At 38.6% G+C, this 24094-nt stretch overlaps 1 protein-coding gene across 13 annotated transcripts in view; it reads right to left on the bottom strand.

Annotated features, from left to right (window-relative positions):
• LOC109045073 (agrin-like) overlaps positions 1-24094 on the bottom strand; it is a 243045-nt gene that overhangs the window by 14225 nt on the left and 204726 nt on the right. For 10 of the 13 annotated variants that reach the window (XM_042751067.1, XM_042751065.1, XM_042751070.1 and 7 more), the window contains 14 exons: positions 22745-23104; positions 18690-18815; positions 16034-16161; positions 13572-13686; positions 11529-11648; positions 10953-11294; positions 9332-9524; positions 9014-9229; positions 8365-8594; positions 5984-6118; positions 3381-3471; positions 2592-2756; positions 2312-2423; positions 977-988 (listed from right to left, as the gene is read on the bottom strand). In XM_042751067.1, coding sequence (XP_042607001.1) covers positions 977-988; positions 2312-2423; positions 2592-2756; positions 3381-3471; positions 5984-6118; positions 8365-8594; positions 9014-9229; positions 9332-9524; positions 10953-11294; positions 11529-11648; positions 13572-13686; positions 16034-16161; positions 18690-18815; positions 22745-23104 — 2345 coding nt within the window. The remainder of the gene's footprint in view (positions 1-976; positions 989-2311; positions 2424-2591; positions 2757-3380; positions 3472-5983; positions 6119-8364; positions 8595-9013; positions 9230-9331; positions 9525-10952; positions 11295-11528; positions 11649-13571; positions 13687-16033; positions 16162-18689; positions 18816-22744; positions 23105-24094) is intronic. The other 3 variants (XM_042751068.1, XM_042751073.1, XM_042751076.1) reach the window with 1 other exon arrangement.

The following is a 24094-nucleotide window of genomic DNA, read 5'->3' as shown; positions in this document are numbered from 1 at the left end:
TATCAAGATGAATTTCTTCTGACACAGTTTAACTCTGAGTACTTGTCATATTTTATTACCATTTTCTAAACTATAGCAAATAAACTGTGATAATGTGAGAAATGTTGAAGGTGTCTGAATATATTTTGCTTTGACTGTATATGTGTGAAAATGGAGATATAATACTATATTCAAATAGAAATAGAGTTATTTTAAATTGCTATCATAATCCACAGTATTGCTGTTTTTACTGTATTTTTGATCATATAAATGCAGCATTGATGAACATAAGAGACTTCTAACCCTAACCCGAAAATTCTAAAAGTTTTGTGTTCAGAAGTTACACATCTGAACATCTAAGTCGCTTTGGATTCTAAAAAAGAAACTCTCTCACTAGACTATGATGTCTCGCACTTATTTATAGAATGTCTTTCTCTTTGGTCATGTCTTGTGTTGCCTAGGGCAGCAAGTGAGCCAGGATTGTCATTGGTACCACCTCAAACAAACAAACAAATAATAATAATAAAAAAAATGTTTTTGACACCCATGAAGGGTCCAACTCCAAGCTCTGTACCACGCACTATTCCTCTCGCATCTCTTTCTTCTCTTGATAACACTCCCTTTCTCTCCTACGCCAGCAGCATTTCTTTCACAGTCTACATCCACAGTGAGGCGGTTTAATGAACCTCCCACGCGAGACTAATGAAGACATTTCATTGTTGTTGGAAGGGTGATGAAACAATGGTGGTCAAATGATAACTCTCTCCCTCGTCACCCACATACCAGCTGGTCTGAGGTGAAAGCCAAATCTCTCTCTGCCTCGTTCCTTTCAGCATATGGAATGGTTTGAAGAGGAGGGGAAAAAAAACCTCCCCTTCGTTTCGTTTGATCCTCTACCAGATCTTGACTAATGGACAATGAAGCTAAAATGGACAGTTGCTTTTGGTGGGAATGAGGATGTTGATTCGAGAAAGCGATTTCAGACTTCAGTCATTACCTTGCGTGATTTCTTATATCCAGACAGCACACAAAAAGAGCACAGGGGAAGGAAGAAAAAAAATGTTACCAGTTTAGAAAACACAGAGGATGTCAGTACACACAGAACAGAACCCATGCAATAAACGGTATGCCTGACTAATAAAATATTCACACGCGTAGCTCAAGCAAGACACTTAGCATGCAGGTCGCAAGTAAATAAATATATATGTGTGTGTACTGTGCCTCGGAAGCAAATGTTCAGAGTAAATCAGAAATGGCATTAAAGTTGCGCTATGTTTTACACTACTGCACCCGCATTATTTATATTTGCTTTGTGATACGGTGGTGTAGTAAGAGTCTGTTCAGTGGAACGGCTGAGGCCATCGAGGCAATATGAAAGTATTTCTCTTGGGGTTTCGCTGCAGACAGCCCCTTTGGAACAAGACCCTTCTGGTTTCTTCACATTTTTTTTCCTCTCTCATCCTCTCACGCTTTCGCTTTAATAAGATTTTCCTGCCTCTACTGCTGAAATGAAACACAATTATCATACGTAGGAAGGTTTAATGACGAAAAAAGGCACACTTAAGTGCCTACGCGTAAGACTACATCAAGCTAATCACAAATTACACTATTTAGAATAACTGGAGGATGAGAGAGTTTCGAGATTATTACATGGCCTCATTGTTCTGCTGTCGTACTTCGGCTTTGACACGAGGCTGCTGGGATTGATCTGAGTGGGTGCGAATCCGTAGCACAACAGACAGAGTCATTTCCACATGGCAATTAAAAGCAAACAGAGGGCACAGACAAAAGACCACAAGTATGAGACGTAAAAGAGGGAAGTTTTGAAAGCTTCCCACACATGCACCGCAGACCCTGCGTGAAAAGCAGCCAACTTCTGGACAACATCAATTAGTGTCATGGTAATATCATGGTTTCTTTGAAATATACCATGATAATACCATAGTATTATCTGAAATGTCAATATCATAGTACATGTATATGATAATCATGCAATACCATGTTGTACAGTGGGGTCTAAAAGTCTTTTAAAAATGCTTGTATCTTACAATCTTAATTTAATATATATATTTTAACACAGTTGAAATTCTCAGCATAAAAATTTGAGTAATAAGTTTATTCGAAAAAATATCATAAAAATAAAAATCTGAAATATTCCTTTATTTTCAGTCCAAAAACTATTTGTGCTTTTGGACTCCACTGTATATCGAAGTACCATCACAGTACTTTTTTGGCAAGGGACGGAACAGCTAGTTTGACTTGTTCTTGTAAAGAAGGGTGATGTTTTTGGCCTATATAGGGCAGCATAAGAAGCATAAGAGGGTTTTCATACCGGCGCTTCTCCTCTGACGGGGTCTTTGCCATTAATGCTGATCTCTCCTTTTCTGCTGGCCCTCTCCAGATTCACTGTACTCCATTCGTTCAGCTTGATTTTTTCTTTACTCCTGTTGCACACACACAAAAAGATGGGAAAAATGTTTATTTGCCCCTCTTAATAGCAATATGAATATAAACCCAAAAGCTACAGTTACATAAATTGAAACAGAACACAACACAGCCGAGTAATTTTAATTTAATTCCATTTGAATATAACTATAGAGAGTGCTGTTTACCTAATGACAGCTGGTCCTTTGCCCAGGTCATATCTAAACTCCAAGATACCATCATTCAGGGAGAGAGAGATGAAATCTCCTTTGCCGTCAGTCTTTTGACCGTTGTAGAAGATCATGCCTTTGGAGTCATTGGCCAACAGAACCACAGTCATGCTGAACTTTTGCCTATGAACAAATGAGGATAGCTCGATTAGATACATAAAAGAGGTTTTCTTCCTTGAGACAGGCAAAAAGCATTGTGAGAAACAATGTTCGCATTCAGTCAGCAAATATGCATCAGAATTGGTGGTAATGGATGGACTAATTACTGAGTTAACAGCTCAACCAACTGAACATAATTTCTGAATCAAATTCAACATGTCCGAATCTAAATGAACTTGAAATGACTTGAAACATGAAATAATATGTGTGAGATGGAGCATAATTAAACCAGTGGTGTTTACCAAGTCTTTTTTGATTAATGGTCTGAGAAGAAGGCATTATTAATAAGATATTTCGTCTGAAAAGGAGGTATTATTAATAAGATATTTAGTAACTGTTAAAATATTATCAACAACAATAGTTAGCAGTAACAAATACACAAAATATATTTAATTATTCATTGTATGATGATGATTATAATTATTATATTATTAATATACAACACAATATTGCTATACAAGACACTTTCAGATAAAATATAATAAATATAAAATCCTATTTCAGAAGACCACTACTAATATAACACTACTATGCACACCATCATAATAAATGCAAAAAATAAAGAATAGCCAATATATAATGCAATACCTCAGATCCTGGCCGTAGAGATGAAGGCCCTTGAGCTCCAGGAAAGAATCTCCAGTAAAGTAAGGAATGAAAGCGCCTCCCTTGTCTGACACTGAGAAATATGAAAAAGTCCATTATGCTTTGCAGATAACTTAATGTGTTTGTGATGTTCCTCCAATTATGTGACCAGACTGAGCTTATCCGATCACACATACACTCACACCCATCAACACATAGCACTGCCACTCAGCCCAGCATGCATCCTGCAGTAATTACACAGGATGAGCGCATGCTCAGTCTGGGAGGGTAGACTGAGATTAAAAAGCTAATTAGCTATTGTTTAACACAGCAGCAGCTTCGCTATTATACAAGAAGACACAACACTTGCAGACGAGGAGTCAAAATTTTTTATATAAAACATTCCATGCTCAATGCAGGGTAGTAATTAAAAAGGAATGAAAGCGCCTATTGTAATGACACTGCATTAACAATATTGTTAAAGTAGGCGTATAGCTTATTCGATTACACATACACTCACACCCAGCAACACATAGCACTGCCACTTTCCTTAATTTATATATATAAGGAGATTAAAAGCACAAGGAAGTGACTATTATACAAGAAGACACAACACTTGCAGACACCCCAAGGAAGTGAGGAGTCAAAATTTTTATATAAAACATTCCACTTCCACAAAACTAGTAGAAAAGAAAGTGCAAAGTAATGACCCTTTTGTAATGCACAAACATATTGTAAATTAGCATTAGAATTAAGCATTTGTTAAGCAAACTAGGCTGTTTTTTTCTTATTTTATATATATAAGCATATTTATTACTCTGAAAAACACAACAATGGTCTTTCAAATACTATTCGATGATTATAAAAATCTTCATTTTCAAATGGCAGCTAATGAATGAATCATGTATTACTTGCAGTGCTTCAGAGACATTAGTGTATTGTATCTCCTGAGTCAAGTGTTTCCTGACTAGACTGTTACATAATGTAAATTTCCTTCTTTCAGCATGCTGCATGTATTTACCTTCTGGTTATCCAGAAGGGAGCGCTCTCCTGTTTCTGACTTACTCATTTCAGAAGAGCCAAACGGGGCTGGACAGTCTCTTATCTGAGAGAGCCACTCTGCCTGGACACTTTGCCTGACTGACTCCCCATTAATCATGATGTGCAGCTGACTGATAGAATTACTCATCTCATTGATTCAAGAAATAAAAAAATAAAAACACTCTGTCTGATGGATGTGCTCAACTCATTGATTCTGGTTCACCTCAATTTATTTTAATCACTCGCTAATGGAGACTTTCTTAGACGAAAAGGTGACTCTACAGCCCCTCTCGTTTGACAGTTCTGGGTTGAACAGGTGCTTGCATTTGTGAGCAATGACATGCTATAATCCTGGGGTACCTTGTGAATAATAAAAACCGGCCCGCCCACTAATAGTGGCATCATATTATTAATAAAAATACTGAAATAGTATCGCTGATACAGAAAGTCCTGATAGTCCTGAAAATTAAGTTTTTAACCAATCAGTAAAGACCTGATGGTGACAGAAATAAGTTGGAAGCCATATAATGTGCAACAATCAGGTTCCAAAAATTACAGTCATTTTCTTTTTCTTCATAGGGAATTTTTAACAATAACTTATAAATCTTTAAAGTCAACCCTACTGTGAGCTACAAGGTTGGTAATCTACTGTACATGCTTTTGTTGATAAGCCCACAGTATTTCAACTTATTTTGTATTGTTTAACACTGGGAATCCTTATGAGTGACTACGTTACCCATAATTCTGTAAGAAATCTCCACCAATCATTCTTATTCTCATTAAAGGAATAGTTCACCCAAAAATGAAAATTTTGTCGACATTTAATTTAGACATTTTTAAAATCCCTATTGAGAAAATGAATGGGAAAATATTTTCAGAACCAATGCAGCTGAAAAAAGTGGGCGGTCACTATTGCACTATATAGGCTAATTTAACCTTAATTTAACTGGCTCATGTCCTAAAGCATAGGGCCGGACTCCCCCTGCAACACGGGTGGTGTCCAATATGCCTGCGCACGTGTGTGTTCCTAAACCTTTCATTTGGTTTCCCCTTTTCTAATGCTCGCAGTCTAAAACATCTGTAGGAATTTTAATGAGGTGAGAGAGGGAAATGCAACAGAGTGAGAGTGCTAATGAAAGCTTCAAAATGGCAAAAGAACGAAGCATCTTTTCCCTGGTTAGGGTCCAGCACCCATAGGAGAGTAATCCACCCCCCCCTCAACCCACCATCTGTTTGATCTTCCAGTTCAGGATGGCAGCTCAGACATAGTGTAAAAGGGAAAATAATTTCAAATCACCTCCCAGATGCTGAGTCTCCATTATATTAGCTGGTAGAACCTGTTTTACAGTACTGGAGACGCCAACTGGAGAATCTCACTTTTACCAACCCACCATTACCTCAACCCTTTTTTCCCTTGATAATTCTACAGCCAATATCCAAGTCAGACCAATTGATCCTGACAAAAATCAATACTGTAATTACAACTGAGATGTAGCAGTTATTTCAGTCCTAAGGAGAGTTGATATGTTCATTTACTGTATTTTTACTATGATGTAGTACTGTACCTTTTTCACAGTGCTTGCCTTCACGTCCCATTGGACATTCGCATTTGTAACCTCCCTCCGGAAGGACCTGGCACCGTGATGACGGGTGGCATTTACTGGGGTCGCAAGGGTTGTGGGCGTCAGCGCAGGTTGGACCTGTTAACAGAAATTGATATTTTTGTGAAACAAAAGATGATAAGAAGCCACTTGGGGAAAAATCAAACAACTTCAATGTCAATCCTCATACAAACTGGCTAGTTAAGTCACAGTGTAAGAAGGAAGAGATGAACTACTTGCACTGAAATGAATGAGAGAAATTAATATGGCAGCAATCAGTACTGCCTTACAAATCAAAATGAGTCAATCACTTTTTTGATGGAGTTTGTTTACTAGACATTAGCTGAAAGATAGCAAGGATGTTAAATGTTTTCCTGGAACTGTAGATTGCAATAAATATGCTTTGTTTTTAAGAGTGTAGAGGCTTTCTAATAGGAATCTATTTTGAATTATTATTAATTTATATTAAGCCGCTATGCCACATGGTGTGCTTGTGTGCCCTCCTGGTTTGAGACTGAAACTTCTTCAGGTCAGTGCTTCTAGCCTCATCAGAACACTCCCATCATCACAAAGAACATAGTAGGAGATCACACAACGGGCGGCAGCTGGTGCTTGCTGTAATGAAAGCCCCTGCCGTGTTCTGAGACGCACTGCTAGGTGTCTCTCTCTTTTGCTCTCAAACTATAAGGCCGCTCTATCACAGAGACAGTGCAGCAACCCTCCAACTTACAATCCTGCTCTTTAAACATTAAAGGTTATCCCACATATTTATCCCTCTAGCCAATTTCTTTGTGTACACTTCTACTTCAAAGGGTCTTCATTTTCCTACACACCTCATTGCAGCCATTCTACAGCACTGAAATAAAGTGGAAGATATTGAACTGTATTATTATAAAGGTTGTTCAATAAAGGCTTGTGAGCAGAACAACAGAGCAATTTACTCTGGGCAATATTTCAAATGTCTGGAGCAACACTGCAAGATGGAGAGAAAAAAAAAAAGCTTCTTCAAAGTGAACAAAGAGAACACAGTAACTTCTACAGTGTGGATGATTCCTACCGTTCTTTATGCTGTGAGAAAGAAAAGATGGACATACAGGAGAAAGCAAGAAACATTTCAACACACAGCTTCAAGCAGTAATTACAGGGCCAAGCACACCAGTAGAATATATACTACCGTTCAAAAGTTTGCAGCTGGTATGGTTTCTTGATGTTTTGAAAGAAGACTTCTTTTATGCTCACCAAGGCTACATTTATTTGTTCAAAAATACAATAAAAACTGTAATGTTGTAAACTATTGTTATTATACGTAATATATTTTTTTGCAACATTATAAATTCTGCCTTGTAACATTAAAAAAAAAATAATAAATTGCCCAGTAAGATCCAAAATACAGCTTCACTTTGTGTTTGGCATAAGATTTGGCTTAAGACAGATTTGTTGGTGTTTTACACTCAAGTGGTTTTGAAAAACAAAAATCCAAATTTTTAAAATCTTGGTCTAAAGATGACCTGAGCCAGTTTTGTTGAAGATTGAACAAACTTTGTGTGGCAGACATTGGAAAATGCTCATCGTAACATTGCCATTATGTACTAGGAATAAATTGTCATGAGAAATATTAAGACCTCCCTTAATGTGTGTGCCAAACTTGATGAATCCTTTTTCATTTCTCTCCCAAAAATATATTTTACATTGTTGTATATATTTTTTTTAAACAAATATTAAATATATAATATATTACGATATTGCTAGGTTTTATTTAATGTAAATACATTCAAAATAAATAAATAAATAAATAGAGACACAAGAAAAACCCTACCTGTCAATGAGAGACTTGATCAGATTCACTTACAAGTTTGGTGCTTCAAAAATGGCTCTGAATAAACTGAATAATGTTTGATTTTTAAGTTATTGAACTGTGAGAAATATAACTATGTCTGTTGTTCTGAAAACATTGACAGTTTTTCTATTCACTTTCTATCCATGGTGTGTATATTCAGGACTGCTGAAAGTTTTTGTATTCGCTGCATGCTTGTCCTTGCTGCCTTCATATTATTGGGTAAACACTCATCTTTCTTACATACCCATAAGGCTAAAAACTGATTAGACGAGCATCCTCTGCCCTGCTGAATATTTCATCTATACAGTCAAGTCCAGATATTCAGAACTCAACAGAGAGTAACTGCAGAACCTTTTATAATTCAATAGTGTATAGTTAAAGGTGAAGTTTGTCATTTCTGCATCACTGTTGGCACCAAACGGAACAACAATCTGTTTTTTGAGACAACACTAGCATAACCAATGAAAGTTTTCAAAGAAAATATGTTAAAGTCAAAAGGTGCACTTACCAGAGAAACCATTGACACATTTGCAGTGGAACATCTCGGCTTCTTTGACCTGGCAGGAGGCTCCGTTTTTGCAGGGGTTCGGCATGCATGGATTGTTGCCGCACTCACCCACGCCTGAGCCGTACAAAACGCTGTCACCATTCTCTTGCAGGTTATAGAACAAGTTGTTGACGTCCAGCATGCGGATGCAGCCCACCAGGCCTGTGGAAACTGACGTCCTCTCCTTTACACTGCAAGAACAAGTCAGTTCTTGTCAGTTCCTTAATGCTCGTCTTAATTGGTAAATGACATGGAAAAAGTAACAAAAGCATGAAATGATTAACTAAAAAACAAAGACATCTTCTTCTCAATTGAGAAAAGACACTCTCTGCCTGACTGAGAACAGATGGAAAACCATTCAATTAGACCCACAAGAACTCAAGTGGTGTTTCACAACATCTCTGATTGATGCTAATTTGATTTGGCTATTTCTGCTCAATCTTATTAAGTCATATTAGCTGTTCTGGCAGGTTTCTTCAAACATGCGCAGAGAATCTCAGACAGTCAGTGGTTTAAGTTATTATTCTCCATATTGTTTCATTATGGCTTCTAACAAGACTAAAGAGGCTCTTGTTAGTGTTATTTGGAGGCGTTCTGGAGCTTCTCTTACTCTGGTATCATGTCTTCAAACACTCCTCCGATGAAAAGGTCTGTGTCCAGGTTGAGTCCATCTGTTCCTGGGGGACTTTGTCCTTCAACGCTCGGCTCATTGTCCACGCTCAGCATGGCATTTCGCCTGTTACGCACTACTACGAGCTGATGCCAGCGTCCCGGTCTTACCAGGACCTTACTGATCACTGAAGCCGTCCCAGAACCAGTGTTAAACCTTCATGGAGGAAAATCACAAATTAAAATGGTAAATGGATCTGTAATGGTCATAAGAACTGATTTCCATCCCTAGAGTATATAACAAATGTGGGTCACTTACCTGAGCTCCACATGTCCCTCAACCAGTGCCAGAGACAAGAAGTCCTTTTTGCCCTTTTGGCCATTATACAGCAATATCCCTGTCATTTCCGAAGCTCTGAACTCCATGGCAATTCGCACAGTGTGGTAGGCCCTCATGGTTTGGAAAGCCAGGTAAGACTTGCCACCAAAGGATGGTATGAAGTACTTTATAACTGAGTAGGGCAGAAGGTAGAAGACAGATAAAGCAGGTCATCAGAGGCTCTCAACCAGGCCTTCAATCCCTTAACAGTCTGTTCTTTACTGATAGAGCGACAAACAAAAGTGTGCTTAAGTGTGTCTCCCTCAGATAACGCAGATACCCCTGTCAATCCTACGGTAATGTGCAGTTCATGTTGTGTTTGCTTTATTCCCTATAGGGTGAAAAACTGCAATGGTGAGTACTGTAGTTCTCTCTGGACCTTTCTCCGTTAGACATTTACATTCCAGACAGAGAATCCCCATGCTCAGAAATGTATCAACACCTCTCTCTCTTTCTCTCTCGGCTGTCTCTCACCCTTTTCTCGGGAGAATGCAAGGCTGATGAAGCCTTCTCTCTTCATCACTCTTTAATGGCCCGATTGATCAGAGGAAGTGTTTGAGGGCTGCTTACAAGCCTTTAATTAGTGGCTTTTTTCACCTCACAGCGGTTTGATACTAACTAAAGTTCATCGATGTAATTAGTGTCAATTATAACCTGACACAGCTGCAAAAGGTAGTTTCATATCCCAATACCACCAACAGAGACAATGAATTGAGCTAAAATGTCTTCAGGGTAACAGCAGGGCTACAATTTTAAATTCAATCCTTATTGAATACCCCCCCCCCCCCAAATGATTCAAATATGCCGAAATATTAATAATAAATAATAACAGTTATAAATAATACATATTTAATTGCAATCAATTATTAATTATAATTAATATTCATACATATCTGAAATATTCAAGTGTACTTCTGTTGTGGTTTTCATTTCACACCAAAAGAAAGATCAAAAGAAATAGGAAACAATACTTTGCTTGAAGAAAATGATTATTATCAAATGAAATGCTAGTTTTTCCTGCATTATGACATTATTTTCATTATAATAAATAACAATTCCTAAAAAACAAAAGTCAAATTAGCCTAATGCAAAAAAGTATATATTTATTTTATTTAAATACATAATATATATGATAAATTCTATTAAAACACTGATATATTAAAATGTTTAAAACTGTAAAGTATTCATGGTAGTATTTATTGTACAGCCTTTTATGTTGATTAAAAAAACAACATATTATTAAAGCATTTTTATAAAAATCACCACTGAGAACATTAATATAATTTCCAGAAAAACCCTCAAAATGTAATTGTCCAGACACATTGCATTAATGAGATGTATAGGAAAAAATGGATATGAAAAATGTCTTTCATTTTAATGAAAATAACATAATAATGCAACAAATAAATCTTAAAATGGTCCTAAAAATTAGTATTTGCTCTTTTATGCAAATATATTTTTTTCTGTTTATTATGGAGTCATTAAAATATGACCTGGCTATGATTTCACCCAGTTGTCCCTGCAATGCACACATTTTTCATGTTTTTGTAGCCCTCCTCACCTTTCTCGCACACAGCTCCTCCTCTTCCTGCAGGACAGATGCAGGTGAAGTCATTGTCCTCCTCCTCGCAGGTTCCACCGTGACGGCAGGGCTGGGAGTCGCATGGCCTGTTGCCGTGGACCATCAGTCTGTTCTTCAGCGAGACTGTGGTTGTGGGGGCCTTGGATGGAGTGGTGGTAGCTGGTGCGGCTGTGGTGGTCCTGCGGCTAGTGAAGGGCCGTCTGGTGGTGGTTGGGCGGAGCGTGGTAAATGCAGAAGTGGGAGACAGCGTAGTGGTGGTGGGAGTTGTGACTGACGCTACGGTGGTCGTAGTGGTAGTGAAGAAAGGAACAGCTGAAAGGCCTAAAAATGGGGGGAAGGAAAAAGTAGGTCAACAAGTCTTAGTCACGGAAGACATGTTTAATTCTTGACAAATGAAACATACAGTCTCATGTTCAATAAGCTGTATCTTTTTGAGTTATTTGAGTCCTGCGGGCACTCATGGTTATCAAATGCCAGCTTGAAGAGTAATCACATTTAACAAAAGGCAGCAAGAGAAAAAGAAAAAGGACGGAAAAGCAATTTCAAGCAGGTTACCATAGTTGTTGATGCGGATGTTCTCTTCCTCAGGTTTCTTCACAACGATACCAGTGTCTTTAGACGCCTTGAGCTGTTTGAGAAGGGCTCCCTCAATATCCTCCACACTGAACCTTGTGTCTGTAGCACGAGAACACAACATTAAACAGAGCCAGAGGTGAACATATTGCACAGCAGAGTGTGAAGAACCGGCACTAACCAGCCCCACCACCCTTGCACTTGACATAACATACTGCAAATATATACAGAAAAGCCTGTGTGTAATAGGCCCTTGGGAGAATCTGTTCTTGAACCGCCATGCATTTCAGGGACGTTGGGATGAAACACTCTAATAACGCTTCCACAGATGGCTCTGTTACTGGCCACCACAGACCGCCTTTATGACAGGCGCTTGTGCTAGAATTGTGCTCTTGTGCTGCTGAAGAGGACCAATAAAAAGAGAATAGCGAAGGAGATTTTTATCAGCCAGTGTGATGCTCAGGGTCTTAAAAGCATGAGAAGTGATGGAGACTGAAATAAAGGAGCTTTTTCAGAAACCCTAGCTGTTAAATTACCTCGCTAAAAAGGCCATGCTCTCTGACCGCTCTGGGAGACAGAAAAGACGAGAGCCATATCTTCAGGGATTCTTTTACTTAACTTATACGCCTCATTCTGCTGTGTTGAATTATTATTTTCTTCAAACATACAAGGGAGTTTTTATGTGCTTTTTATTTCTTGCCGCAGGCACGTTTCTAAAGGAGCCAAGACTGGGGGAATTCTGATGTGAGAGGAGGAGGGTATAAGTCGGACTGTGTGCTTTGTGTGCTAGAGCCGCTTTAGAAATAAAGTAGAAGCAGCTTGAAAAAAGAAAGTAAATAAAAACAGGATAACGAAAAACAGAACGACTGCGGGAGACAGATAGTAAAGAACACTGAGGGCCAAATTCTCTAAACTGTACCGTATTTTAGCGCAAAAACCAGTCTTCACTAAGCACACACAATGCAGTTTAATCCAGATAAATGCACTGAAATATTTATATTAAGTTACAAATATTCTTGTCAGTGCAACACATTGTCTATGCAAATTAGGCTCATTTTATTTTCAATTTTATTAAACGTTGCACTTTCATGGAAAGTTGGTGGTAAATGTTATTTTACGTAAGAGATGTTTGTTGTAATGGCAACTGTTATTAATCAATTAATGTGATCAAATGATGAAGGAAAGCATCATAATTGGGTATATGTCCAAATATGCATTGTAGTTAAGTACACTTTCTGCATTTTAAAGAGCCTGGATTGAATAGTGATGCTGCACTATTGTGGCATAGCATGCTATACATGGCTCAGTTGAAACTTTCAAGTCAAGTGTTACCGATCCTACTGCAAGATTTGAACCAGTGTCAATATACATGGGAGGCAGGTGCTCTAGCAAGGATGCTCAAAACAGCAGGCTCTAGCGCCAGACACTAACATGCCTCTTGAGGCCAGGGGTGTGGGGTTTCTGTACACTTCCTACTAGCTGGCCTTTGTAACATGCAACTGCCTAAACCTCACTACCATCCGGGTCATGGCACCAACGTAACTGCCCTATGTGCACTGCTTGGAGTGGGACTCAAACCAACGCCAATCAGCATGGGAGGCAGGCATGTTTTCCCCTTTTCACAGCCACTTGCTGTTCTCAGTTACACAAGATGTGCTCAGTGTTAATTTTGTGGGGGAGTTTGAGCAGTTAGATCAGGGGTGCCAAACTCAGTTCATGAAGGGCTACAGTCCTGCTGAGATTAGCTTAAATCCTAATTAAATGCACCTGATCCAGCTAATAAAGTCCTTCAGGATTATTTGAAAACTACAGGTATATGTGTTGGAGCAGGGTTGGAATCAAACTCTGTTAGACTGTGGCCCTCAAGGAGATAAATTTGGCACTCCTGCGTTAGATTATTTGGTAACAGTGTGTTGGCCACTGAAATGATACAAACAGCATGTGTACATAAAACATTATCATTGGGCACAATTCAGATCTTTTCAAATAAACAATCTTTAAGAAAAACATTTGGTGTAACTTTACCTGGGTTAAAGTGAACCTCGATAAAGGCAATTATGGAGTTGCTGGGGGCCAGATTCTTCACACGGACACTCTGGAAGTCTTTCTGGACATCTGACTTGCGGAATAACTCATTCAGCTGGAGAAAATAAAAGCAAAAAGAAAGTAAGATACAGTTAATGCCCCAAGTGCAGTGTGTGAACTGGTAATAAGCTTGATATGCTGATCTAGTTCGTTAACTCCAAATTCCTCCACAGGATGAGAAAGTGTGTCAGTGGAAAAACTCTACTGAACCCCATCGGGTCTCGGTGCACAAATTGACATTTAACTACAGCGCAGAAGTAATTACATGAACACGTTTCGAAGTCAGTGGTAAATGTCAGATTACAATGCTGCCTGTTTAGAATCGGCTCGGTTTCCACCTCGATACACGTAGGAGAGTTCTGTCACCGATTTGAAATAAAGTAAGACGAGCTTAGTTACTTCTGGTTCCCTGAATACAAAGACCATTTCACCAAAAACAAATTCATTTCAGTGCACCTAATTGGTCAAAACTAGAGCAAACGAGAAGTGGTTTCCAATTAGGATGCACTCAATCGACTCACAAACCGCTTTGTTCGAGTTGTTCTAGCACTTTCTGACATGTGTGCACATTCTATAAGAGTGCCTCAGCAGGAGGTCCATCGAGTACCCCATTCAAGTCACCCAAGGGTCTTGTGTTTTCCTTCTTCACTCTTTTCATTCACAGCTGCACTTGAATTTGGAAATGCGCACAGTTGTCGCAGACATAATGGCTTTTGCCTCTAGGCCGACCCTGTGTGAGTTCATTGTACTTTTGGATCCATGCTGGGCAAGAAATAAAAAAAGGAGACGCTCCCTCTCTTCCTTCAGGCCTCACTGGAGAGACCCCCAACAAAACCAGGCTGCCCAGCATAGCCAGATAGAAACGCTGACCCAGAAACTGGTCTCTATCCTCAGAAGCTGCTTACACAGAGTTTAGTGGACAGTGTTGAAATTAAGTGAAGGGAAAGACAAGGTGGAGATATCGAGGCGTGAAGGGGAGGGCGAGCTCCGCTGAACCTGGGGGCATCATGAACATCATGAAGAAGCGGGATTAGGACACGCTCAAGGCAAGTGAAACCATTTCAATTGCTGGCTCTGTACTGCCCATGGCCCCATTTGAGATTTGGACCTCACTGAGCAAGAGAGTGAAGTATGGGGGATTAGCTTTCTGTGTCAGGTAGAGCGCTCCTAGAGAAAGGCTGATTACATCCTCGCTTAGTCCCTGTCGGGAATCTCGGTCACAGCACTAGCTAACATTAGAGTGATAAGTGGAACTCATTATTGTACTGCCCTTCATTCCCAGACACGCCCAAAATGGGTTAACAAGCCGAGAACAAATCGCCAGCACAAATTGGCATACTAAATATATAAATGAATAATACTGACAAAAATGTTATTAAACTAGCAGTGATGTATCGACTGCACTTCTTGGTCTTTAACTAACTTCTTTGTAACTGTTCACTATTACAATAATTATCTTACTGTGTTTTTTTGTTGTTGTTGTTCTATTTGATTGTATTATTACTATATTCCATTCCTGCTTTTTCTGTCTTTGTAGTATACCTTAAAAAACTTTGAATAAAAATTATAACTGAATAAGAGAAAAACAAAAGGTCGTTTTTGGCAAAGTATTAATAAGAATATATATGTAAAAAACTATATATTAACAAAAAAACAAGAAAAAAGAAAAACCGTCACTGAATTTAACTGTTAGAATTTAAAGAAATGTTTAATTGATTTAATTTGTTTATATTTAACTAATATTGCACAGTGAAAATTAAACAGCATATTAGTTTTTGCTGCACTCTTCAAATTATTATCAAATAATGAAATTTCACTAGAATTGGTATGTGCTACTGAAATGTTGGTATCGTGACTAATGCTAGCAGACTATATTTAGCATCTGGACAGTTTTGAGTGCTGGTTGCTATAATGGGATTTGTGTTGATCACAAACTTCAAAATCTAGTGTCTGTATTTTATTTTTATGTTACTGCTCTGCTTTCCAGACACTAACAGATCACCAGACATATTTTTTTCAAAGGCATATTCAACCTGTTTCGTTGGATAATTACATCAATTATCACAATGCATTCCGCATTAATTCTCAAGAGGCCAACTTGAAGAGAAAAGAGACTGGATGGAGAAGTAAAGGGTTGAAACAAACAAGAAAAGAATCTGTGATAAACAAGAACCTAATCTTCAATCAAGCCAGTTATTCTGCTACTTTTTAGAACAGCTACAGTGTTTTGAAACAACTGAGCTACTGCCACACAACTGAAAAATAAAGCATCACTAAAGCAGCATAAACTTTGTCGTTTTTGTAGTTTTTTTTATAAAATGAAACTGTAACCTAAATCTGAACTTCTTTTCAAAGCTGAACTGAAAGTGAACTCAAGCATAAGTTTGAGCAGCATAACTTACAGCGCTTTCGATGCTCCGGGCCGTTTCGCCGAACAGCTCTGACTTGGGGTCCTCCATCTCAGGCGTGTAGAAGACCTCCTGACCCTCTACCTTATCCAGGTGCAGGAAGCCATTGAAACGCATGGTGGCTGTGGGGCAATGCAGGGAAGCATGTATGGTTATATAAAAGACACTTCGATGAAACACAGTGCCAGTCCACTCTTAGCTACAAACACTTGTGGTCGGTGCAATGCCAGTCTATAAGTTAGTGATGGAGCTTCTGTGAGGTTAGTGGGGTTCACCGAGTGAGGAAAGAGAGATTTGTTTGCAGTGGAGGTGGAGGTATAGGGAAGTATGTGAGAATATGGATAAAGGGAGAAGATAAAGTCTGGAAGGAAGGATGGACTGGAGTTTACCAGACCGAGACTCTTCCCAAAAGCTGGCATGGAGGACTGAGTGGAGAGAGATCGGTTAGACAGCGACACTGACATACATTGCACAATATATCACAGATAATAGGTTAAAAGACAGTTTCATATGTCCCGACTAGGGTCGGGTCATCATTAAACATTCCTTTAAGGTTATTGCTGACCTTTCTCATTGACACTAATAAGCAGAAAGAGCGAGAGAGGATCAGAGGCCCGTTTTTACATGACGGAGAGAAATAAATAATGAATAAATGACTGAAGGAGAGCGGGGAGCGGGCCCGATGCTGGGTTCTGTGCAGCATGTAATCAGCTGAACAAATTGCTCAAATCAATCATGCCGGCCAGGCTCCAGCTTGGCTGGGACCGGGATAAGCACTTGTATGATTATCGTGAAAGATAGCCGTAATTGTCTTCTAATCCCAGGAACGGGTGAGTGACAGAAGCTGGTTAAAACTGTATGATAAGGGTTTTTTGCACAGACACACATCACCTCGTATCTGATGGGACTTTTAAAAAGGAGCAAATGGGGGAGATTTGAATGTGAAGAGAGATGGAGGGAAACAGCGATCGGATTCTAAATCGGAAACATCTGTGGACAGGAATTTCCCACGGAGCGCAAAGACATGTGGCGAAATCAGGCTTTAGATGTAGATTCAAATTAAAGTCCCGAATTCTCCCCCACAATAAGGCTATGCTCCATCATTTCTGGCGTCTACTCATTAAAACTGTCCTTATCTTTGGTTACAAAGAGTCCAGATGGCTTCCTGTTGTACAATGAGCTATATAATTTTAATTTACACTAGATATGTAAATTCATTCTTAACTAATATTTTAACTTTTATGCAGAGGGGTAGGGCAGAGGCATCTAAGACTCCCTAGTTTAAATCATAGGCTCAGGATTGGTCCATAGAGGACAACAGAGTAGAATAATCACCAACTATATCAGTAGCCTGATTCCAGTAGTAAAAGAAATGGAAGACTTTTATTCTTTAAATACTTTTTTCCAGGGTTAAAAATGAATTTTCTGAGAAGTAAATTGAGAAAATTCAGACATAAATATTTCTCACTTAGCATGATAATGTATTTTATATAAGTAAAATAAGTATTATAAGCATATAAGTATTTTTTTTTAAATAATTACAGTTGTATATATATTCTGAGGACTGGAAAACCAGATAACGTTGCATTCAGGCAGCAGGGGGTAAACTGCACTGTTTGCTGTTTTCAGCCTTTCAATAAAACAGTTTGATACGAGGGGGAGTTCTCCTTAGTGCTTGAGAGACATGGGGAGAGCTCGAGCTGACAGCAGAGACTGAACGCAATGGACATTAGGGCCCTCGCTCCCGGCCGCTGTGACACATCCCCAATAAACGGTGAGGAGTTACGAGACCCGGCTGACGGATATGAGAAGAGACGTGAGCACTTGACCTAGTGTCCCCATACAGAGAACACAAAATCTGCCTGCTACTGGCTGTCTGTCCTGTATTGATTAGTCTCCATTGTGTGTGATTTCTGCTCTTATAACACAGATGGGGCTGGTGCGAGAAAAAGGTTTGTGTGTGTATGGACGCATCTGGTCTAATGCCAGTCAGAACACATTTTGGAGAATTGGTTTATCCATTTGCTATGGCTACTGACACTGAACCTGCTCCCCTGCATCTGGCATACTCAGGGTCCAAAATTAACTGTGTTTGTGGTTTGTAAGGTCTTTTTTCCTTTTTGAAAGAAATAATTAATATTAGCTATTGAGTCAAGACAAAATAAATTAATCAGTAAAAAAGTTAATGTTACAAAATAAAAAAATAAATAAAAAAGAATTATGGTTACCACAAAAATATTAAGCAGCACTACTGTTTTCAACATTAATAATAATGTTTCTTGAGCACCAAATCAGCATATTCAAATGATTTCTGAAGGATCATGTAAAATTGAATACTGGAGTGATGGCTGCTTACAATTAAACCTATAGTATATGTATACTGTATATATACAGTTCCTGATGAAGTCACCTGCCAACTGGTGAATAACAGGCAATTTTTACAAGCATTTGTCGTGTGACAAGTACTAAATTTGGACCCTGGGCACACAAAATCAACATCCATACGTCATGTCTAAGATAATACATGCTCATAGACAGTAGTTTCCCCTGTCATTAACAACTCTGGCCCCCTCCTCCTCATCATCCTCTCAGTCTTCCAGGATAAAAAAGAACCAGTGCTGAGTGCTAAGAGTGATTAGCGGGAACTTACAGGGACAGTTTGTATTCTCAGAGCTGATGGCAGCCGTCTTCCCATCGGGACAGCAGCCGAAAGGTGTGTTGTCACAGGAAGACCGTTCTTCGGCTGTGGGAAGAGTGGTAGTTGCTACTGTTGTACCTGAAGAGAGAGATGAAGACGTCACACGAGCAGGATTTCTAGAATTTGATGCTTCTAGGCAGCAACTAGTTTAAACTGATATCTCTATGTTTGTATAATTGCAAAAAACAATTAACATGTCAAGTTGTGGAGAAGGAAAATTATGGTGTAAATAATTACAGAGGCAGACGGCTCTATGGTTGACTCTCTGATTTGCAGTAAACAATCTGCGAGTAGCTGCGAAATGACTTTTACATCTTTCTTGATGTATTCCTACTTTTTAAACTCACATTTAGTCAAACCCCAACAATAGCTTTTTAAAACTGTCTTAGCTATAATGCCAGCCTCACACCTACAAGGATATATACAGAAGATTAGCACTGTGGGTTGGAGCAAAATATCTCCTGCATGCCAAACAAGCCATAAAGCTGTCAGATGTTCAAGGGCTCTGTGAGTATGAGAGAGGCAGCGTGTGAAAATAGTGAGTGGTGGAAAATGACTTTTGGCGTAGAGCTGGAAAGCATCCCTGGACGTCTTTTCATCGCATCTGTGGGCAAATTTATGAGCCGCTGCCCCCGAGGTGCATGCTGGCCGCCACACTGCTTCAGCCTTACAGGCTATTGGTTCACTGGGAGGCAGAAAGTCATTAGAAAGTCCCAAGAGATGCCTCCCACTACGATGTCAGACAGACTTCATGTGTCCTGTGTCAAAGAGTGCTCCGGTCCAACAGTGACAAGAGAATAAATCTGAGGCCCCGCTGCACTCTCTTATACCAGTTCAGGCAGCTAAACAGTAAAGCTAGCATTAGCTGAATAAAAATAGCTGGTCTACTTTATGTATCGTGGTGTTGAAGGACACAAAACAAGTAAAGGGACTGAGGGATTTGTCATTTGTACGTCAACCAAGAGGCTATCATTTTAGAGGCGGCTGTATTGGAGAACAAAATTGGAGTTTTGTGGCTCTTAGAGTCGATGTCCATTAGCTTGTAGAAGTGTACAGAAGGTTGACAAAAAGAACAGATCCACATTTTTTTTTTAAATGGCAAAATGGGGCAAACAAGATTAATTTTTAGAATTAATTTTAGAATTGCAGCTTACCCTATTTTTAGCTACTTGCTATTTTTTTGCTAGAGGCAAGCAATGAAACTAAGGATTATTTAAGTCTGTTAAAATCCCACCTTTTGTTTAATAACCAACTTAATATACTTGTAAATTGTAGGTACTGTAGCAACTGGAAATTATTCATTAATAATTCCTTTCCGTTCCTTTCTTCCATGGTATGAGCTGTATAAGTTAGGTTTTGAAAGACAGAAAATAACTAGCTGTGGTTCTCAACTGGTCTGGCAATAATAAGATGCAACCAATAATATAATCAAATACAGCTGCAAGCAGTGATTACCTATGTTCAAGCACTTAAAGGCCTTCCTGACTTCTATACTGTCAGGGGTCACAGCCAATGTGAAATGTATGGCTGACACCAGAACACATCCATGATGGAGAATATGATGATACACACACACACACACACACAGAGAGAGACTAATGAAAATGTTGTACTATATTACTTAATAGAGGCTAAGCATGCTCACACAAACACACACACACACACACACACACACACACACACACACAGATTATGTTGTAGATATAGATATTTGAAATAACTTACAGTTAATGAAATGCTTACTGGAGCTGTCCTTTTTATAATATTTTTCAGGTTTAAATTTAATCATAACGTGGAATAATTGTAAAAACTGATATGTCTGTTTAAATTAAGTGGTAAACTTTGACTAAATGTAATTGTAAATGTAATAAAAATGATTTTAAACTATCTGAATGTAAATACCTTATAAAACCTGAGAAAAGAACTATGTAAGTGATAGAATGAGCCAATGAGTGATCCTTTGCTGCCATCTAGTGGTTGTATTTGAACTTTCAGGGAATAGAGCATAGACATGTACTGTTTTTAACCTTCATAACTATTACAGTGTCAGTTTCTGTCCAGTCTCCATATAATATTTCATTATTGTTTAGTATCATATAATGCATGGGTTTACATAGTTTTGTGATGTTTGGAGTTTTCTTCTGAGATTTATAGGCACTTAGGTACACTACATAAGGACCACATTTTTAAATGACCATGTTATAACTGTCCAAATGCCAATGTTCAACTTTTTTTTTTTTTTTGATAATTGTTGATCTAGAGAGTCCAGAGAATTGTACTGCAGTAGATTTATGATTTTGAGTTAAAAACCTTGGACTAGTTAATAAAAGTATTTTTTTTCTTTTAAATAATATCAAATATATTGACAGCAGTGGTCCTTGAGGCAAGTTGTTCAGAATAAGGAGATATATCAGAATATTGTGCTTTTGAGGTCTTTTTAACTGTTAAAGCGCCACCTATGGTCTGATCTCCATTAAACTTTGCATGCTTATTAAGAGTCATCTAACACGTTTTCACCAAGTTTCGTAAAGTTTCGAGTTTTTGTTTTGGTTTTATAGGCTTTTTGGTATATTTGGCCATGCCCCCTTTTTTAAATGAGCCCGTTATACCTAACCAAAGGACAAAATTCAACATTGTTTTGATAATTATTGATCTGGAGAGTCAAATGAATCGAGTGAAAAACCTAGGACTAGTTTGCAAAAGTAGGTTTTTAACATATTTGTGAATATTTAATAAAATATTTGATTGACAGCAATGGTTCTTGAGGCAAAGTTGCTCATTATGAGGAGATCTATCAAATGATATGCATATTGTGTGCATGTGTGAAACACCTAATAATTACAGAGACATAAAACTCTTTAGCGCCAACTAGTGGCTGATTTTTTTCTAAATTCTTATAGACCTTTGGGGGCATGAGTTGGACATATCCACAGAGTTTCATTCTGATCAACCTCCGTTAACCTTGTCAAATAGGTGCTTAAACTTGTTTGGCCAATGACGACCATGTTTTTTTTTTTAGATATGTGAATGTCCTCATAGACACTTGTGCCACTTTGGACAAAGACACTGCCGAACGGTCGATCAGACCAACGGTTGTGAAGTTATAGTTGTTTATATGTTTTTTTCCATCTTATAGCACCACCAAGTGGCAGAGCTGTGCAATGTGTGTACCGAATTTGGCAAAAATATCTCATTCCATTCAAAAGTTATAGCTACATTTAGCAATTGGCTAAAATTAACATAGAACGTTTGTTGTGTGCTAAATCGAAATTATTATTATTTTTTTTTTATTTTATTCTTTTATAATTATTGATATTCACTGTCCCGAGAATATTTCTGCAGTGGTCTGGTTCTGACCGGGCGAAAAACCTAGGACTAGTTTGCAAAAGTAAGTTTTGTACATAGCTAAATTTTAAAGAATAATAATTTAAGAATAATAATTTTAAAATCCTTACAATTACAATAGGGTTTCAGTACTTTGCACTTGAACCCCTAAACATAGTTACAATGTATATAAATAGGATATAACAAAAAGTAATCTTTATATATGGGTCAAAAATGTCAACATACTGTAGGAAAGAAAACTCAATTCATTTCATGGGGTCTACGTCTTAAGCTCGGTTCCTGATAGACACAGACTGTGCAAGGAGATAAAGGAACAGTGGTTGCATCAACCTCATCTGAAATGGCCTATAGAAGAGGCTTTCTCATAAGGTTAAGCCATGTTAAAAACTGAAGCTAGTCATTTTGGTGAATTATTCACCAAAGTGATTCCAAATTAAACCGCTCACTTAGCAGTTGGATGTCAGGTGTCAAAAGCACTCAAATAATAGTGGGCGCTGAGATAATGGGCAGTGTTAAATTGATATGCCATTACAATTCGAATCGAGGTCATCTCACACACAAGGTCACTCCATACAAGGGAGAATTTCATCATCTCTTGTCATCTGTTCTTGACAATTATGCCTAAACCCCTTATGACTGAAAGATTATGGTGAATGCATTACCAAGTGGCTCTTCTCCGCTCTCCTCCATTCCGCTCACCATCTCGTCGTCCCCACTGGGCTCTCCACTGCCCGATTCGTCAAAGTCAGGGCTGGAGTCCGGGGGTTGGGATGTGGTGCGGGGTGGTTTGTTGAGTGTGGTGGGGCGGTGGGTGGTGAAAGAGCTGAAGTACTTTTCTGCCTCGTCCACCTTCGGTGGAGGCAGTGCCTCCACCACGAAGCTGTCCAGATCCTTGAGAATGCTTGAAGTAGTGGTGGTGGTGTGGCCATGGCGCTGTTTGGTGATCTTGACGTGAGTGGTGGAAGGGGTGGTGCGGTGGGTGGTTGGGAAGGGGGTGGGTTTGGCCGTCAGCTCAATGGATTCTGGGAGAAAGCAGGAATGGAATGATGGGTAAGCATAGATGGAAATGTTTCTGTAAGCCTTCTTTCTTACCTTTGAATTCTACCTACACCCTCCCACCCATTTCTCTTTGACATTAAAACAAACAAAAAAAGCATCAGCATGGTTTCAGCGGGGCATCCTTAGCCTGAGCAATGCTTTGTATGCCTCACAGATTCCTTTCAAAATCAGATGCACTGAAACACCGGGAATAAACCCACTCCTGCCTGCAAAAAGCATCGTGTTTCCATCATATCACTTAAGCTTCATTACACCCCAACACCTGCAAAGAGCCCCTTTTGTAGTCAAAAAACAAGGGCTAAGCCTTAAAGGATTAGTTCACCCAAAAATGAACATTTTGTCATTTACTTGCACCTCATGTAGTTCCAAACTTCTATGACTGACTTTCTTCTGCAGAACATAAAAAGAGATATTTTGAATGAATGTCCTTGTCATTCTTTTCCATACACTGAAAAAATTAATTGGATGAATGAAACATTTTTTTTTCAGTGTACAATTACAATGACTAGTGACTGAAGTTTTCAAGCTTCAAAAAGGCAGAGTAAAATTGGTCCAAATGACTAATATTTTTCTTGTCACTGAAATCTGGATTTATTGGATTTGTGAGCAAATGATTCTGTGAACTGAATAAGCCAATTTATAGAAAAGATGTGACTTAAAGAGTGATTCATTCTAGTCCCGTAAAATGTAATGAATATGCCTAGTAGAGCTAGAGTGGATTGTCAATATTTTCAGTGAATAATGACTAAAGAGATCCCAGATGGTGGTTCAGTTTTAGAGAACTCAAATATCGTATTTAAGTTCCACAGGAGTCATACAGGTTTGCAACAACATTAAGGTGAGTAAATGATGACAATTTGTATCTTCGAATTTTGGTTTATCCTGTACACAAAGCTATTTTATGGCTTCAGAAGTCTCCACTTCGAAAGAACCACTTTCATGATGCTTTTTTG

The sequence above is a fragment of the Cyprinus carpio genome, chromosome B23, assembly GCF_018340385.1.
Source record: "Cyprinus carpio isolate SPL01 chromosome B23, ASM1834038v1, whole genome shotgun sequence".
Classification (NCBI taxonomy): Eukaryota; Metazoa; Chordata; class Actinopteri; order Cypriniformes; family Cyprinidae; genus Cyprinus; species Cyprinus carpio.
This window is presented reverse-complemented; position numbering and strand designations above follow the sequence as displayed.